Raw genomic sequence first — 19,244 nt, 5'->3', positions numbered from 1 at the left:
CAGCAGTCCATAAGGACGTATAGTGCAACTATCGAAAACAAAATTTTCAATGTTTACAAATCAATCGATAAGGCAATCTAATCACCTTAAAATTCAATTAATTTTGAATTTACGTTATGAGGCTGATATTGAGTATGTAAACTTTGGTTTAAGTTATCAGACTAATATTATAAATGCAAAACTTTGGATGTTTGTTACTATGTATTTCCATAATGGCAAACGGCTCTCTATGAAATTTGGCATAAATATAGAAAATATTTTGAAAGAACCCGTATGCTTCTACTAATGTTTGTTTTTGAACCCCGCACGGACGGAGTCGCGGGCGACAGGTTTTTGTGTTTGTCTAACCTTGTAATCTATTTTATGAAAAAAAAAGTTAGTTAAAGTAGGATCTAGTATAAGATAATAAAATTATACGTTTCTCATGTACCTATTACCCACACTATGCCTCTACTATATAATTTACATCACACATTCTAAAATAAAATCATCATTCATAAATATAAGTTTACGTATATAAATATAATACTATCTTAAAATTTTCCATAAGTTTTATGAAAAAAATTAAACAAATATTATCGACAAAAATAAATAAAATCCGCACTTCACTAAGTTTTATACCAACTGTCATTTTGCACGCAAGCGCAAAGCAACGTAAACGAACGACGTAATTTGGATTTGGTCGTAATCGCTTAAATTAAAGCCGGTTGGTCGAGGTTTGTCGGCGGTTCCGTCTAGCTCGTTCGGGTGTTTGTCATTGTTCTGTTCGGTATTCTAAGAATAAATACACTGTTAATAAAACACATTACAGAATAATTTAAACGTTAACACAACAATATTCTGTAGATAAAAGTAAAAATGTCAGTGATGGGTAAAGTTGTTATTCCAAATTTATCGAGGAGGGGTTTCGTGAAAATAGGCGCCGCGTTGCAAAGTGTTAAATCAAACAACTACTTTACATACACCCAGGAGTTATCGCAACCTTTGGACAGGAAACCCGAACGTGTCACTGCGGAAGAGGCGTTTAAAAAATGTTTAAAGTCAGGTAAAAAAATGTATTTCAAACATTTTTTGATGAATTATTCCTACACATATATTCAATGAGATATTAAAATGTTGACACTTAAATACATCTAAATATATTCAGTTTTAATTTTTGTAATTTTGTTCACTGTGTTTTGTTCTGTAACATCATTGTTGGGGTTAGTGACCTTTACCCTATCTGTTCCCTTATTCTACAGATTCAGAGAGTTTAGGAAATAGTCTCAATAAACCAACTAGATTTTTTTAAGTACATGTTGACATAATCTTTTATGTGATATTTTTTTGATGAAGGAAAACAATTTGATGTAAACTGCACATATTAGCAAAGAAATTCAAATTTGTGTGAAGTTAACCAACTGCCCTTGACCTGCATTGTCACAGTAGTAAAAAAGCTCATTGGAGATGAAGTATAGTGTGCTGATGATGTCAGATGTTCCTCTGATGGTTCTCTCCACAAATCGTTTCTTGGTAACAAACCTTGACTATATATAAAGTGCTTAAGATACAGTTTTAAATTTATCCATTATATTGATCAAATTTTTAGATTCCTCCAAACAACATATATAACTGCCTTATAAAAAATATAGTATTATTATTGCCACTGAATATCCCATCTATGTCATTATAACTAACTAGCTTTTACCCGTGACCCCGTCCGAGCTAAATAAAAAAAATGCACACAAGATAAAAAAAGTTCTAAGCTACCTCTCCATCAATTTTCAGCTAAATCATTTCGACCGATCTTGAGTTATAAATAGTGTAACTAACACGACTTTCTTTTATATATATAGATTTTAGAAATAGATTGAATGGGATTTTTTCTCATTAGCTGATCAATTGGTTGACCAATCAATCAACGGGGAACACCTGTTGAAACATTATCCAGAAATAATTTTATAATGTAGCTATTTTATTTATTGAGACTGATTTCAAATTACACATTCTACTCTTTAATAGTGAAATCATAAAAAATTGATTCAATCATATTTTCTGACATTTTTTTATTATATGTAAAATGCATTCTTATCTCAATGAATGACAAAGTATCACTTACTGTTGCTAATATTTATTTATGAGATACATTAACATATATCTAGTTTTATATATTATTTATTATTTCCAATTAAAGTTACATAAAGTTGTATTTTATGACAATAATATCTTTTAATACATATTTATCTCTACAATATGTTGAAAAGTCATGATTATTTAATGGAACGGAATGGTTAAAAACAAATGAAAGATGCATTGCACAGGCTTCTAAACTATTGAAGCGATATGAAAAATTCTTTCTCTGTTATGTATGTTTTGATATTTGTCAAATTTAATTGCGATCCGTTGAATTGTTCTGTAGATACATTCTAACAAACATTCATCCATCCAAACTTTCGCATTTATAATATTATAGTAAGATGGTGGAAATTTAATATTTTGAAAATTATTAGATTTTGTTCTAAGCAATCTAACCAAAATGTTTTTGGAATAAAGTAGGGCATGGCCTCATTCTGAAGAGGGTGACCTGAATGGCTTCAACATCGACCCTGGCCAAATTTGATTACAGACAGAAATTCAATATCTCCTCTACTTATTTTGTTATATGCACTTTATATTTATAAATTACTAGCTTTTACCCGCGACTCCGTCCGCGCGGAATAAAAAATAGAAAACGGGGTAAAAATTATCCTATGTCCTATTCCTGGTTCTAAGTTACCTGCTCACCAATTTTCAGTCAAATCGATTCAGCCGTTCATGAGTTATAAATAGTGTAACTAACACGACTTTCTTTTATATATATAGATAGATTATAAACTAGTATGTGTTCTTCCACAATATGTTCTACATCTGTGCCAAATTTTATCGAGATCCGTTAAGCCGTTTTAGTAATACCTTCAAACAAACATCCATCCATCTAAACATTTGCATTTATAAATAGTAAGATTATCATTACTTTGCCATCATAAGATTTGTTAAATTCGAAGTTAATAGATAAAAATACTCACTTAAATAAACAAGTCGCCAGCGTCACCAGGAAGAGGGGAGGAAAGACATTTACAATTCCAATAGAGCCACATAGGATAATTGAAAAACTATGTGTCAGTTTCTTCCATTCCCTAGGTAATAAACATTAGATTTTTCCTACCTGAACCACCCCCTTCCACCTCAAGATCCAGACTAGGTCATCGGCTAGCGAAGGACTTGCACTGAGGGGGGGAAATATAATTGAATGACAGCTCAAGAGGTCACAACGAAATAACTAAATTTTCGTCAATCTGAGATTGATTATTGAGCGCGGTTAGTTACCACCACTCGCTTGTTAGCCTGAGCCAGTAAGCACCTTGACAAGACACACTGAGCCAGTCAGCACAGTAACCACCTTGACAAGGTCGATGGACTATCATGTTTTGAGCTCTTTATATCGTATATATCTGTAATTTCATACAATCGACCGCACTTTATGTACATAAATAAACTATGACGTCATCTTATCCAACAACACTGTAGCAACGATTCAGCTCTGAGCTAAAATTATCCACTGAACGCCTCTTATATTACTATTTTTATGATAAGTACCCCCCCATCATCATCATCAGTCCATTATACGTCACCACTGAGTCTACCCTAAGTCAGGGGAGAGTAGCGTAGTCAATCACACTGGCCCAGTGTAAGTTAGTTGACTTCACAAGTGCTTAACCCTTGAGCCACCGATGCCCTTAACAATAGTAGTGAAGACTCAAGTTTCTTTTAAAAATAGAAAAGATTTTAAAAATAATATTTTTGACCTTAAAAAACGTGTTTATTTAACACTATAAAGTCCATTGTTGTCGGAATCACATGATTTTTGTTTGATTGACAACAATATTTTTAACGTAAGTATTTGTGACGAAGTTTTTGTGTTACGATCTAAGTACGCTCAATGACTTGTTTAATACTTTAGGCATTTAAGATTCGTACAGTTTAATGCTGTAATAAAATCATTTTCTGATATAACTAGGTTAATGACATCTTACGCACATGTATACAGTTCATTTTATCTCAGCTTATTGCAAACAGTATGGTTAATATTTATAAACATTCGTGATCTCTAACTGTACGTTTCCATTGTTTAAAACATATTGTTGTCGTTATTTTTTTCAGAGAGACTGAGAAGGAAAGCTATATGTTTTTTTTGTAGAAGTTTTTCGAGAGACGGATTGTTATTGTGGGTTTTTAGGACTTTGAAATCTTTTAGCAATGACGTCATCTATATTATTATTAAGGTCAACAACAAAAATAGTAACGCAATATCTCTATTGCAAATGTTTGAATTTATCGGATTTAACGAATCTTGATGAAATTTGGCACAGATGTAGAACATAGTTTGGAAGTACTCATAGGTAGCATGTTAAGTTTCTTTTTAATTCCTCGCGGACGAAGTCGTGACCAACAGCTAGTTATATATTTAAATATTCCTACAGTATGTGTTTATATGCAAATTTTTATCATTGTTTTCATCATTCATTTTTCCTGAGCTGACAAAGTTGCTGGCGAGCGATAATTGTAAATATATCAATCGATTTTAAGAAACAAAAATATATTTTGCCAGTGGATTTCCACGGTTACAACTTTCTACGATATGGCCGAGTAACCTAGAAGGCTTTTGTCTTTAAAAATTGTTTACCTGTACGAGTTTCTCATTTTCAGTACAGTTTTCCTCTAACCTTGTAGCAACACGATACACGCAGTTACCGTGACCCACTAACTTTATATTTACATAGCATAACAAGAAACTAAACGGATTAATAGTAAAAATACTAGATAGTAATCAGTAATTAAATAATCAACGGGCCGAATTAAAATGTCATTGACTTACTGAGACACACCGGAAAAGAATAACGATCTAAAAATCTACTAGTCTTCTAGTTATTTAAAAAAAAAACAAAAAAATGGGACCCACCTGCAAGCACTTCCTTTCGATTAAAATAATTTTTATCAAAATCGGACCACCAGGGGCCGAGTTTCGCGGTAACACACATAAAAAAAAAATACAGTCGAATTGATAACCTCCTTCTTTTTGAAGTCGGCTAAAAACACTTCACTAGTCAACAACGATTCGTCATTGTTTTGTAAGACCAAAATCTCTGTATAAACCATATCGTTATTAAACGGGGATTTTGGTCTCAAAAACCCACGATCAGTCGTTCAGCCCTTATTCTCACGAGCGCTTTTTGCTGGCGACAAACGCTTTAAAATTACTCTTGTTCCGTTCTCCCGGCGCAGCGCTCAAAATGTAACACTGCGCGATAGAAAAGTCGTCGCGTTTTAAAAGCGCGACCGTATGAATAAATACAAGGAAATGTTTTTGTTTTATTTCGATGGCTTCTACGAATAAAGGCTAAAATGCAAATTGACAACTTTTCAGGAGAGGCTCTTAAAGTTTCAACCATTTTTACTTCAGCAAAAAATAACATTTACACCTATAAATGTGTATTTTGTTTAGTGAATGTTGTTAATTAAACTAAGAGGTAGCTTTTAACACAAAAAAAAACGTCTTACATAGGATCCATCGATTTCTACGGTTTTTTAACGCGCGATAAAAAAGCGACCGTGCAAATGAGGGGTTAGGCAACGGAAGGCAACTGAATGGACACACGTTAAAATTCATGTACAACATAAAAGGCAAAAAATCACATCCCTGTCCAGCACAAAGATATTTCTTCGCATATACAAAATCTACCTGTGATAATTTTAAAGGACGTCTTTGAAAGTAACATTTTAATAATGAGCAAAAGGTACAAATGGTTTGAATAAGGTCAAAGAGGGGAGCTCGGTCGATACTCCCCGCATCGATTTGAATGATCTTTGACCTCGTTGCTGCTCAATTGTTTATCTTATATCAAGACTTGTTGTAAATGTTTCTAACCAGTTTTCACTGAAAAAACATATGACATATGTGTTTGTGTACAGGTTTTTCAACAGTGCAACAGTTTAAGATGGCTGACAATTCACAACCGTGCGGTTTTCTCGTAGCTTTCTACCGCATACTGCCGTGTTGTGGAATGGTCTGTCCTCGGCGGTATTTTCAAACCGCTACGACTTAGGGTCCTACAAGAAGCGAGTGTATCACCATCTCAAAGGCAGATGTCCATAGGTGTCGATGAACACCTTAGTGTTCCCGCTGCTCGTTTGCCCCCTTCTCTTATAAAAAAGTGCAACCTACCGCAGTAATATACATACAGTTAAAATCAGAGTGACATGGAAAGGATCAACAGTTTTCAGTCGTAGTAATTGTTGTGTTCGTTTGGTTGTTTTAACCGATGTCTTATTAAGCGATTTCTAGTGTAATCTCTTAAAATATTTTTACGTAAATCAAAGTCATGTTTACGTAAATACTTATACTGATTACAACACTCATTTGTTTATACTTGTTTTGTATTCAATAGTATCTTACTAATATTATATATGTTTGGATGGATGTTTGTTTGTAGGTATCTCCTAAACGGCTCAACGGATCTTGACGAAATTTGCTATATATGTAGAATCTTTGTAATAGTCTGGAAGAACACATACGAGTAGGCTAATATAATAAAGTTTTATTTTTAATTCCACGCGGACAGAGTCGCGGGCGACAGACATCTATTATCATAAATAACCAAGTCGTTTATGAACCAAAGTCCAAAGACCTAGTTAAAGATAAGTTATTAAACGCAGTTAGAGTTAAGTGTACACACACCCAACATGAAATAATACAACAACATAACTCACGCCTGTAAACTTGAGAGGTAGGCAGTGATCACAGACCTTCAATGACAATAATCTACTCATATAATGGGGTCTCTGTTTCGTACACTAGGTGTATTTGGGATGGTAATAATGAAAAAGCAATTTTTTAAATCACTGATCACTGAATTTGCTATACCTATTTTAAATATACACGGGCATATTACAGGTTTTTTTTTATTCTGCCCAGACGAAGTCGCAAGCGACTGCTAGTATTAAAAAGTGGTACTTCTTTTTTTTACAAATTAAAGGAATGTTTTATGCTTTGACGATATGTAAAGTATAATAAATTGTCTTGTCTCAGGTCAGACGGTGTACGCGCAGGGGGCGGCTGCTACCCCAGTGCCACTACTCAACGCGATGACAGACGTCGGAAAGTCGGGCAACCTGCGCGACATTAAGGTGGTCCATATGCATACGGAGAAGGAGGCGGCGTATGTCGCACCTGAATGCAAAGATATATTCAGGTACCAAGACATTGCAGTCTATTTAAAATATGTCTAAACAATTGCACCAGTGACTACTCGGATACGATCGTTGTTCTGTGTTTAGGTACAGTGGGGTTTGCTGGCGGTATTACAACTCTAATAATAATTGAACTTAAAATCAATTCGTAATGAGAAATATACCAATTTTTTTTTACGCGGACGGAGTTGCGGGCAGTTAAAAAAAACTTAATAGCGGTATGAATTTTTTCTCGCCTTTTAAACCTTCCCTAGACCTCCACGAACATTTCAAGACTAAGATAAGATAAATCCGTTCAGCCGTTTTCGAGTTTTAGTGAGACTTACGAACAGCAATTAATTTTTATATATAGAGATACTTTATTTAATTTAAAAATAGTTCGATGACAATTATTGGGTTCAACCGAAACCTTATATATTGAAACTTATGTTTAGTTAAAGGTTAATAAGTGTTGTAACATTAGCGTATTCTACACTATACAATATTCATATATCTATGTGTTTATTTAATCAAAACATCAGTAGCACCTTATTGAAGCAGTAAAGTTTCCTTGTTATAAAGTTATATGTGGAACATCGCGACCGTAGTTGATTGTACAAGGTCAACCTGCAGATGAGTCTAATCCCGAATTTCTTCTTTCGGTACATTTGCAACAAAACATACTGTTATCGGATTTGTCAAACATAAGAGAGAATACAGTAAATGTTTCTTGTTACATAACTATCTTATCTACAATACGATGCTTACAAATACCTGATAAAATGTTTGAAACGTACGAAGTTCTTATCCGGTGCTTAAATCCTGATATTAAAGATAGATATTTCATGAGATGTTATGTTGGTTTTTGTGGAAAAATCACCTGATGTTCTGATCTTTTAAATAGCAAAGATCTTACGTACAATGACCGTTGCCCAAGACATCTTACTAATATTATAAAAGCGAAAGTTTAGATGGATGGATGTTTGTTTGAAGGTATCTCAGGAACGGCTCAACTTATATTGATGAAATTTGGCACAAATGTAGAATACAGTCTGGAAGAACATAGGCTACTTATTAGGTTTTTTAATTCCGTGCGCACGGAGTCTCGGACAAAGGCTATTTTGGAATAAATTTAAAGGGTTCAGTTGCTTTGCTTACCGTTTGGAAGGAACAGAAAAATGCAAAGAAATAGGATAGTAATTTTTTCTAACCTTCCCCTGTCCAGCTAAATCCACATATAACACTATAATTCTGATAACTTTATATATCCGTACTATTAAAGTCTTGAGAGTTTATTCAATACTTTCTTAATTCACAGATCAGTATCTCTATTCATGGCTGCAAACGTTCGGAAGTCAGTGGCGGAGGGCAGGTCAGACGCAATCCCCATCTTCCTGCAGGACATCCCCAAGCTGTTCCACAGGAAGATCATACAGCCCGACATCGCTCTCATACAGGTCGGGTTATAATGAATTTTATTACAATGGAGAAAGGTTTAAAATTATTTATCAGAATAAATTTGAGTACATATTACAATTTTTGTCTGTGTGTTTGTGGTCCGGGAGCCAGCGACAGATTTTCATGACCAATCCCCTCCCAATCGAAAATTCGTAAAATGCATAAAGTACTTATATGACTACTAGCTGTGCCCGCGACTTCGTCCGCGTGAAATTCTGTCTTCGGATAGAATTTTTTTTAGGCTAATTATTTTACTTAACCGACGTGCTATGATTTGATGTATGGATGAAGAAGAACATAGAGAGAGGTGTGCCAGGACCGTGCCAAATGCCTAAAATATTCCCAAACAAAATTTCATTCCCTATTTTTATTTAGCACACTTGAGGGTAACATTTTTTCAAACGTTGATTTTCATATTTATTTATATCAACTTAGCAGCCACAAAAATAAGTTTTAAACTTGTAACTGTAAAAACGATACTTCCATACAAATTTTCACCCCCACTTTCAACCCCTTACAAACCCTTTTTCGCGTTAAAATGTGCCCTATGTCCTTCCTCAGGCTCTAGACTAAATATTGGTAAGGGTAATAGCAAAAGATATTAAACAAAACATTCACCAAAACCTCACATGTTGCCAAACAAAATTTCATCCCCTATTGTTATTTAGCACCCTTGGGGGTAAAATTTTTACAAAAAAATAATTTCATATATATTTATATCAAATTAGCAGTCTTAAAATAAGTTTCAAGCTTGTAACTGTAAAAATGACAATAATTCCATACAAACTTTCACCCCCACTTTCAACCCCTTACAACCCCTTTTACGCGTTAAAATGTAGCCTTTATCCTTCCTCAGGCTCTAGACTAAATATTGGTGAGGGTAACAGCAAAACATATCAAACAAAACATTCACCGAAACCTCACATATTGCCAAACAAAATTTCATCCCCTATTGTTATTTAGCACCCTTGGGGGTAAAATTTTTACAAAAAAACAATTTCATAATTATTTATATCAAATTAGCAGCCTTAAAAATAAGTTTCAAGCTTCTAACTGTAAAAATGACGATAATTCGATACAAACTTTCACCCCCACTTTCCACCCCTTACTATCCCTTTTTCGCTTTAAAATGTGCCTTATGTCCTGCCTCGGGCTCTAGACTAAATATTGGTAAGGGTAACAGCAAAACATATTAAACAAAACATTCACCAAAACCTCATATATCGCTAAACAAAATTTCATCCCCTATTGTTATTTAGCACCCTTGGGGGTACAATTTTTACAAAAAAATTATTTCATATATATTTATATCAAATTAGCAGTTTTAAAATAAATTTCAAGCTTGTAACTGTAAAAATGACGATAATTCCATACAAACTTTCAACCCCTTACAACCCCTTTTACGCGTTAAAATGTAGCCTTTATCCTTCCTCAGGCTCTAGACTAAATATTGGTGAGGGTAACAGCAAAACATATCAAACAAAACATTCACCAAAACCTCACATATTGCCAAACAAAATTTCATCCCCTATTGTTATTTAGCACCCTTGGGGGTAGAATTTTTACAAAAAATTATTTCATATATATTTATATCAAATTAGCTGCCTTAAAAATAAGTTTCAAGCTTCTAACTGCAAAAATGACGATCATTCCTTACAAACTTTCACCCCCACTTTCAACCCCTTACAACCCCTTTTTCGCGTTAAAATATAGCCTATGTCCTTTCTCGGGGTCTAGACTATCTGTGTACCAAATTTCATTTAAATCGGTTCAGTAGTTTTGGCGTGAAAGCGAGACAGACAGACAGAGTTACTTTCGCATTTATAATACTAGCTGTGCCCGCGACTTCGTCCGCGTGAAATACTATTTTGGGTAGCATTTTTTTTGGGCTAATTATTTTATTTAACCAACGTGCTATGCTTTGATGTATGTAGAAGAACATAGAAAGAGGTGTGCCCGGACCGCGCCAAATGTAGGTCCTGGGTCTCTGCTTACCCCTCTGGGTTACGGGTCGTGAATTATGTTGTTGTTGTGGTTTTTACTTAAACTTATAAAAATGCCAAAAAATATTAAACTTATAAAATATTCACAGAAACATCTTCCCATACAAACTTTCATCCCCTATTCCGTTCTGTTACATTGCAACCTTGAATGTAAAACTTTTACAAATTTCAAATGTCATATTTATTTATATCAAATCAGCAGCCTAAAAAATAAGTTTAAAGCTTCTAACTGTAAAAATGACGATACTTCCATACAAATTTCAACCCTTACTTTCAGCCTCTTATAACCCTTTTTTCGTGTTAAAAAGTAGCCTTTGTCCTTCCTCAGGCTCTAGACTAAATATTGGTAAGGATAACAGCAAAACATATGAAACAAAACATTCACCAAAACCGAGCATATTGCCAATCAAAATTTCATCCCCTATTGTTATTTAGCACCCTTGGGGGTAAATTTTTTACAAGAATTTAATTTCATATTTATTTATATAGAATTAGCAACCTCAAAATAAGTTTCAAGCTTCCAACTGTTAAAATGAAGATAATTCCATACAAACTTTCACCCCCACGTTCAACCCCTTGCAAACCCTTTTTCGCGTTAAAATGTGCCCTATGTCCTTCCTCAGGCTCTAGACTTAATATTGGCAAGGATAACAGCAAAACATATGAAACAAAACATTCACCAAAACCAAGCATATTGCCAATCAAAATTTCATCCCCTATTGTTATTTAGCACCCTTAGGGGTAAAATTTTTCCAAAAATTTAATTTCATATTTATCTTTATCAAATTAGCCTTGAAAATAAGTTTCAACCTTCTACCTGTAAAAATGACGATAATTCCATACAAACTTGCACCCCCACTTTCAACCCCTTTTTCGCGTTAAAATGTAGCCTATGTCCATCCTCAGGCTCTAGACTAAATATTGGTAAGGGTAATAGCAAAACATGTTAAACAAAACATTCACCAAAACCGAATATATTGCCAAACAAAATTTCATCCCCTATTGTTATTTAGCACCCTTGGGGGTAAAATTTTTCCAAAAATTTAATTTCATATTTATCTTTATCAAATTAGCCTTGAAAATAAGTTTCAACCTTCTACCTGTAAAAATGACGAAAATTCCATACAAATTTTCACCCCCACTTTCAACCCCTTACATCCCCTTTTTCGCGTTAAAATGTAGCCTATGTCCATCCTCAGGCTCTAGACTATCTGTGTACAAAATTTCATTTAAATCGGTTCAGTAGTTTTTGCGTGAAAGCGAGACAGACAGACAGACAGACAGACAGACAGAGTTACTTTCGCATTTATAATATTAGTAAGGATTAGTAAATATTAGTAAGGATGTTTTTCTTTCAAAATACTACATAAACTATACTCTGATAAATTTTCAAATGAGAGGAAATGACTGATAAAAATTTTTTTTTCTCCATGTTTGGGAGGCTGCCACTGCCCACCCCACCCACGTAGTCGCAGCTGACGGTCGCGAGTATTCATAGTATAAGTCCCTTATGCATTTTACGAAGTTTCGCTCGAGAGGAAATAATTGACCGAAAATGCACCTGGCTCCCGGACCATTGTGTTCGCTAATCTCAAAAACTAATTAACCGATTGGAAAGCGGTTTTCTTAAACGAGTTGTGGTTAGCTTTGCTTAACATGTAATGTTTGTTTCATCGTAATCAGTGCATTAATAAAAAAGTCATTTGCTTTAAATTGTTACATTATCTGTGTCGAAAATATCTGTGGTCTTCCGTTGGACATAAGTTTTCCGGATTTATATGCATTAAAATAGAAAAATCGACAAACATTTATATTGAAAAAGCAATAAATTATGGGGTCATAGCTTGTTTGTATGTTTAACAAATGTCAATTTACTGTTTGAATCTAATTGCCAACAATGGACGTCCTCTCAATTGTCCTTTAACATCTCTTGACCTATTGACGATCAATTTCTCTAGTTGCAATTGAAGTCTTATATACAACAGAAAACGGTCGATTTTAGTTTGTAAATCCTATACAATTATTCTCTGAACTTGGTAATAATAAACTAGAATATCTCATATTACGATTTCGTTCTTAAATACTAGAAATTATAGTCAATTTAGATTTGGTATTGTTATTTCAGTTTTTATACATTGTTTGCCTTATTCTTTGATTTGTCACAGACACTAAGTGGTCCCTTAGTGTAGATTTCTCATATTTAATTAATTTTTAGATGTACTTAACTTCAAAATTGTAACTTTATAGGTATCGCCCCCCGATCAGCATGGCTACTGCAGTTTGGGAACATCGGTGGACTGTGTGAGGTCAGCACTCGTTAATTCTAAGATTATTATAGGTAAGATCAATTAATTTTTAAAAGAAAAATTAATTATTTCAGATTTCATCTGAAAATTTTGATCACATATATTATAAATTGAACGGAGATTACAAATATGTTTTTATACCGGTGTTCCGATCTCAATAAATGGATATGTGATTTAAACGCGCCTGTTGATGTTACGTGACAGTTAATTCTGTCTATATTATTTAGTTTTCTTAGTTTTCATCCACACGATAACTACAAACCGCTATCAGCGCGAAAATGGCAAAAATCAAATAGACACAAAATACCACGCCTTATAGCCAGTCCATTTTATAGAGGTCAGTGCTTGGCGCCTATAGTTAGAGATAATACGAAACAATTAAAATGCATCGTGACCACATGCAAATAGAAGGACCTTGCAATTGCTGGTTATATGAATAATCTTCTTACATAAATACCTGTTGTTATTTAGATCAATATTTATACTTACCAATTAAAATTGTTTTTAAGGAATTAGTAGTATTTTTCTAGTAGTCTTTACTACGATTTAATTTATAGAAATTTTAGAGGGCCTCTCCCTCTAAAATACGTTCTAAACCCTTCCCTCTCTTCACTTAAAGCTATAATGTAACCTTTTTTCCTAATCTAGACCAATAATATGTTCAGGATATGAAATTTGAACAAGGATCGATGACAATACAGTTAAGTGGAAACTTTATAAGCGAGAGTCCAAACAAGACGTTTATCTGGCTTATAGTTATCTCTCTTACCTAAGTTCCTCACTTCTAGAAGTCATCTATCGAACCAGAAAATGACTCTCAAGGATAATAAAATTAAATAAGACTAAAATCTTATTTTTTATTGATTTTTAATTTTTTTTTTTCAGCTCAAATCAACGTAAATATGCCGCGTACTTTCGGTGATGCTATCATACATGTATCTCATATTGATTATGCTGTTGAAGATAATACTCCATTGCCCGAACACGGTAGTAAAGGACCAGCCAGTCCTGAAGAGATGAAGATTGGTCAACTCATCGGTGATAATCTGGTTGAAGATGGAGCTACTTTACAGATGGGTAAGTGCTAAGAACTGCGAGTTAGTTGTAAATAAGTAGGTTACATAAAGGACAGGACTCTCTCTTTCGTAATTATACAACAGCGAATATCAAATTGGCACAAAATACTACCTCTTATAGCCGGTCTATTGTACTTTTTAACCGATTTTAAAAAGGATAAGGTTCTCATTTTTTCTATGTTTTTTTACATTTTAACTTCGCTTCTGGTCGTCCTATTTTCATTATTTTTTTTTTTATGAATCCTTTGAAATGTTTTACTCTTTATGTGCCATCTTCTGTCGTAGCTTAACCTTTAAAGCTTTTATCAGTGGTCAGCAACCACATCCGTTGCACAAATTGTCCTCGCTCAGTGAAATACCACGACCTCACAGAAGTCAGGCTTCAAGAAGTAATTCCAACTACAGTCTGATGAGTGTGGTACCGGAGGACTCATTTTAGTCCTCTTTCCCTTCCCATCCTTTTCTTATAAAAGATAGGATGGAAATTTGTCGGAGGAGGGGACGTATAGTAAATAAATATTCTCTTTCTGTGTTTCCCATCCTCTGTCTATTAAAGGTAGGCAATTTATCTGCAAATGCAGATGTCTATGGGCAACAGTCACTATTTCAGCGAATCAGGTGTTTGCTCTTAAAAACCGTAATGGCTACTTGAATCTTTATTTGTAATATTTTTTGATGTTTGTATTTGTTATTGTAAGGTATCGGCAGCATCCCTGACGCGGTGCTCTCCGCGCTGAAGAACCACAAGGACCTCGGCATCCATTCGGAGATGTTCAGCGTTGGTGTAATAGACCTCGTGCGTAGAGGATGTGTCACCAATAACAAGTAATGTTCACATTTTTATCTGTTTTCACAAGACAATTTGATCTATATTTATTACTAGCTATGACCCGCAACTCCGCCTGCGCGGAATTAAAAAGAAACTTAATTAGTAAGTCATGTGTTCTTCCAGACTATGTTCTACATCTGTACCAAATTTCGTCAAGATCCGTTGAGACCTTCTGGAGATACGTTTAAACAAACATCCATTCATCCATCCATCTAAACATTCGTATTCATAATACGGTAAAAATAACCATTGGTTTGATCGGTAAACCGATCGACCCAATGGGAAACCGTCATTATGAATTTTTTTAAATCAATTTTATCAACTTATCGTTACATTAACATGGATTTTTATTGGATTGCATTTTATTTGAAACTAGTTTTTACCCGCAACTCCGTCCGCGCGGAATAAAAAAAATAGAAAACGGGGTAAAAATTATCCTATGTCCGTTTCCTGGTTCTAAGCTACCTGCCCACCAATTTTCAGTCAAATCGATTCAGCCGTTCTTGAGTTATAAATAGTGTAACTAACACGACTTTCTTTTATATATAAAAGATTTATTCTGTGTATTTCTCAAGTGAATTTAATTTAACTTTAAACAGGAAGAAGACTCACAAAGGCCGTATTGTGGGCAGTTTTCTTGTTGGCAATCGAGAGCTCTACGACTTTGTGGATAACAATCCTTTCATAGGTAATACATATTTGATTACGAGTACATTGTTTGTGTGTCTGTTAGTCTTTCCCTTGCCACCATTACAAGGAAATGATGTCAAGAGTAAGTGAAATAAATGGAGAAGGAGACGCATAGGTAAGGGATATTTCTTTTTTTGTGCATATCCGTCGATTAAAAGTAGGCAATGCATAGTTAATTGCGGATCTAATATATCGATGGCTTTGCCATTTTAGCGAATTCATATGACTTTTTTATATTACAAGGTAGCAAACGAGCAAGGGGCCACATGAATTCGCCAAAATGGCGAAGCGACCGTTTACATCCTATATACATCCACAATGCGTAGCCTACCTTTAATCAACGGAGTAAAGCACAGAAAGATGTTTCCCCTCCTTATACGTCTCCTCTTCCGCCGAATCCACCTCCCCTTCTCATCCTTTCCTTATAAGAGAAGGGTGGGAAGGGAAACAGGAGTAAAATTAGTCCTCCAGCACCACATTCATCAGACTGTAGTTAGAATTACTTCCACTTTCCACCTGTCTTCTGTGAGGTCGTGGTATTTCACTGAGCGAGGACAATTCGTGCAACTTATGTTGTTGCTGTCTACCACTGTTCTAAACCTTATAAAATAACTCATATGGCCGGCAACGCATCTGTGATTCCTCTGGTATTGCAGATGTCCATGGAAGTTGATGAACACCTTGGTGTTCCCGCTGTTCGTTTGCCCCCTTCTCTTATATAAAATAATCCTGTATATTAATTTAGATGATATATTTCAGAGATGTTGGAGATTGACTACGTGAATAATACTCATGTGGTGTCTCTGCAGCCAACAATGACAGCTATCAACTCCTGCATTGAGGTGGACCTCACTGGACAAGTCTGCGCAGACTCTATAGGTTAGTTTGTTATATAAAACATTATAAACAAAAAACATGTTTCTTTACAGGTATTTAAACAATGGAAATTCATGGGAAAAGAATTTAAACTCCAACTGTCAAAATCAAAATGGTGAAAATCAATTAGGCACAAAATATATTGGCTCATAGCCTGTCCATTTATACAGGTGTTTGTGCATTATAATTGAAATTCAATTTAAATAAAAATGGCAAACTTAACAGCAGTTAATTTTGTATTTTTCTTTAATTTTATATAAGATTTAAGGATTTTTACCGATAGAGCACTCACGAGGTTTATAGGCGTCGCACAATTTTAATTTATTTGTAACAGACAATGGACAGGCTATAAGACGTAGTATTTTGTGCCTATTCGGTTTTCGCCGTTTTGGCGCTGATGGTAGCGGTGGTGTGGAAAGACATTAATCCATACTAATATTATAATTGCGAAAGTAACTCTGTTTGTCTGTCTGTCTGTCTGTCTCGCTTTCACACCAAAACTACTGAACCGTTTTAAATAAAATTTGGTACACAAATACTCTAGAGCTGACGACAGCGACAGCTGAGGAACGACATTTTTTAACGCGAAAAAAAGGGTTGTAAGGGGTTGAAAGTGGGGGTCCTAATACCCACCTTGTGACTCTTTCTTTTTAACAAAGTTTGGTTATAGTTGCTAAAATATAGTTAGAAATAACTGTCACGTAGAAAAAACTGTTATTTCGGTTAAACTTTAGATTACGTACCGTCAAGTCGGCGGCTGCAACTTTTATGGCGAATAGTGTTATATCTAAGGAGTTACTAGCCAAAATTAAAAGTTGCGGAACCTCGCAAATTTATAGTTATTGAATAAATAAAATCGTATTTTAGGTTAGATTTTCCACTACTTTTGACATAACTTTGACAGTTCTTTTTTTTAAATCGCCAAAGGCGATCTCATACAGTATCATGTCATGTATTTTAATTAAGTAAATTAAAAAAAGAGGTCTGTTGTAAGAGTTAACATTGTTCAGGTACCCGCATGTACTCTGGCTTCGGCGGGCAAGTGGACTTCATCCGCGGAGCTGCGGAGTCAGTAGACGGGCGCGGGAAACCCATCATCGCGCTCGTCTCCACCACCAAGAAGAATGAGACCAAAATAGTACCCACACTTAAAGTTGGTCAGTATAAAAAAAAACATTAATAAAGCAATAACCGACTCTTTCTGAGCAATATCACAAGCACACAGAACATACGTCTTAAGTGTTTTCCAACTACAGTCTGATGAATGCTTGCCAAAGGTCTCATTTTAGTCCCTTTCCCTTTTTAGTTGACTTCAAAAAGGAGGTTATCAATTTGACTGTTTTTTTATATGTGTTACCGCGAAACTCTGCCCCTGGGATTTTGTTTAAATATATTTTAATCGAAAGGTAGTGTTTGCAGATGGGTCCCATTTTTTCATTATTTTTTAAAATAACTAGAAGACTAGTAGATTTTGAGTTTATTAAAATGCGTTGCGAAAATTAGGGATATTTTCTTATAAGAAAAATTGTGGTTTAGCTGATGGAATGGAAGTATAGGGAAAGGGAATATACTCTTTCTGTACGTCCATCTTTCGATTTAAAGTAAGCAATGCATCTAAGTGGTAGTCGTTTCGCTTTTTTGTCACCTTATATTGTAACAAAGTGTGTGGTACAAAAACTATCACAGAGTTGTCACTAAAGGAGTCTATTATTGTAGATTTATTGTGAGAAATTTACGCTAAATACTGTTTATATGACCATAAAACGTCTCTGAGTGAGACGACAGAATTATGTAAAATTTTAGTGTCAATTTGTAAACGGAACGAGATAATTATCTTTCTTATTGCTTTTCATTACAAATCAAGGAAATTAATTTTGTTGATTTTTTTATTTTTAAAAGATTTTTTTTATAATAAAGAAATCTTGAGATTATTTGATTTGCATTAACAATTAATAAACCATTTTAATGGCGAATTAAAAGAATTATTAACCTTGTTTTTGTTCAATCCAGGTGCCGGTGTGGTAACAACTAGAGCGCATGTCCACTACGTGGTAACCGAACAAGGCATAGCTTATTTATTCGGTAAAACGTTACGTCAACGAGCGTACGAATTGATCAAGATCGCGCACCCCGATCACCGCGAGGCTCTCGAAAAGGCCGCTTTTGAGCGCCTTAAGTGCATGCCCGCGCCTTAAAAACCATAGACTAATGTTGCCAGCGTAGAAATATACTACAATTTAGTAGATTCTACTTAAATCCTACTAAAATCCTTTTCAGACCAGAAAAATAAGTAAGTTGTTGGGAACTACGCTTGAATCGACAAAAGAGCAATTATTATAATTTTCTTTCGTATTTAGGAAAACGGACACAGTGAAATGCATGTTTTATTTTTATGTTTGGATGAAATGTACCAAAACATTGATAGTTTAGTAGTCAATTTTTAGACTAAACCAACCAATATATTTCAAGGATATTAACAAATTAAATGCGTTGTTAAACGTACGAATAGCCTTTGATTTGGTTCTGAAAGGGATAAATATATCAGGTTATAGAGTAATCAAAACTCAACGAATGTTAGTAATAAATAGATGATTGTTTTTTTTTTTTTTGATAAAATTTAAATTTATAGAAGGTTATTATGTGACGGTGAAATTTCTACAACAAACCGTTATTTTACATATGATTTAAATTGACTGCCATTGTTATATACATAATTATGACGTAACATATAACACAATGTTTTATGAAAAAGTGCATTTTC

At 34.4% G+C, this 19,244-nt stretch overlaps 1 protein-coding gene across 1 annotated transcript; it reads left to right on the top strand.

Annotated features, from left to right (window-relative positions):
• The first annotated feature begins 661 nt into the window (after positions 1–661).
• Positions 662–19,079, top strand: LOC106717346 (4-hydroxybutyrate coenzyme A transferase). Its single transcript, XM_045683960.1, has 10 exons — positions 662–1,045; positions 7,106–7,268; positions 8,564–8,702; positions 12,954–13,044; positions 13,898–14,089; positions 14,787–14,913; positions 15,517–15,605; positions 16,367–16,486; positions 17,494–17,640; positions 18,494–19,079. The coding sequence occupies exons 1-10, from the start codon at positions 859–861 to the stop codon at positions 18,676–18,678; spliced, it is 1,440 nt and encodes a 479-aa protein (XP_045539916.1). The 5' UTR covers positions 662–858; the 3' UTR covers positions 18,679–19,079.
• Positions 19,080–19,244: the final 165 nt, after the last annotated feature.

Source organism: Papilio machaon, chromosome 24 (assembly GCF_912999745.1).
Source record: "Papilio machaon chromosome 24, ilPapMach1.1, whole genome shotgun sequence".
Classification (NCBI taxonomy): domain Eukaryota; kingdom Metazoa; phylum Arthropoda; class Insecta; order Lepidoptera; family Papilionidae; genus Papilio; species Papilio machaon.
Note: the sequence above shows the minus strand (reverse complement) of the source record. Positions and strands in the feature narration are given on the sequence as shown.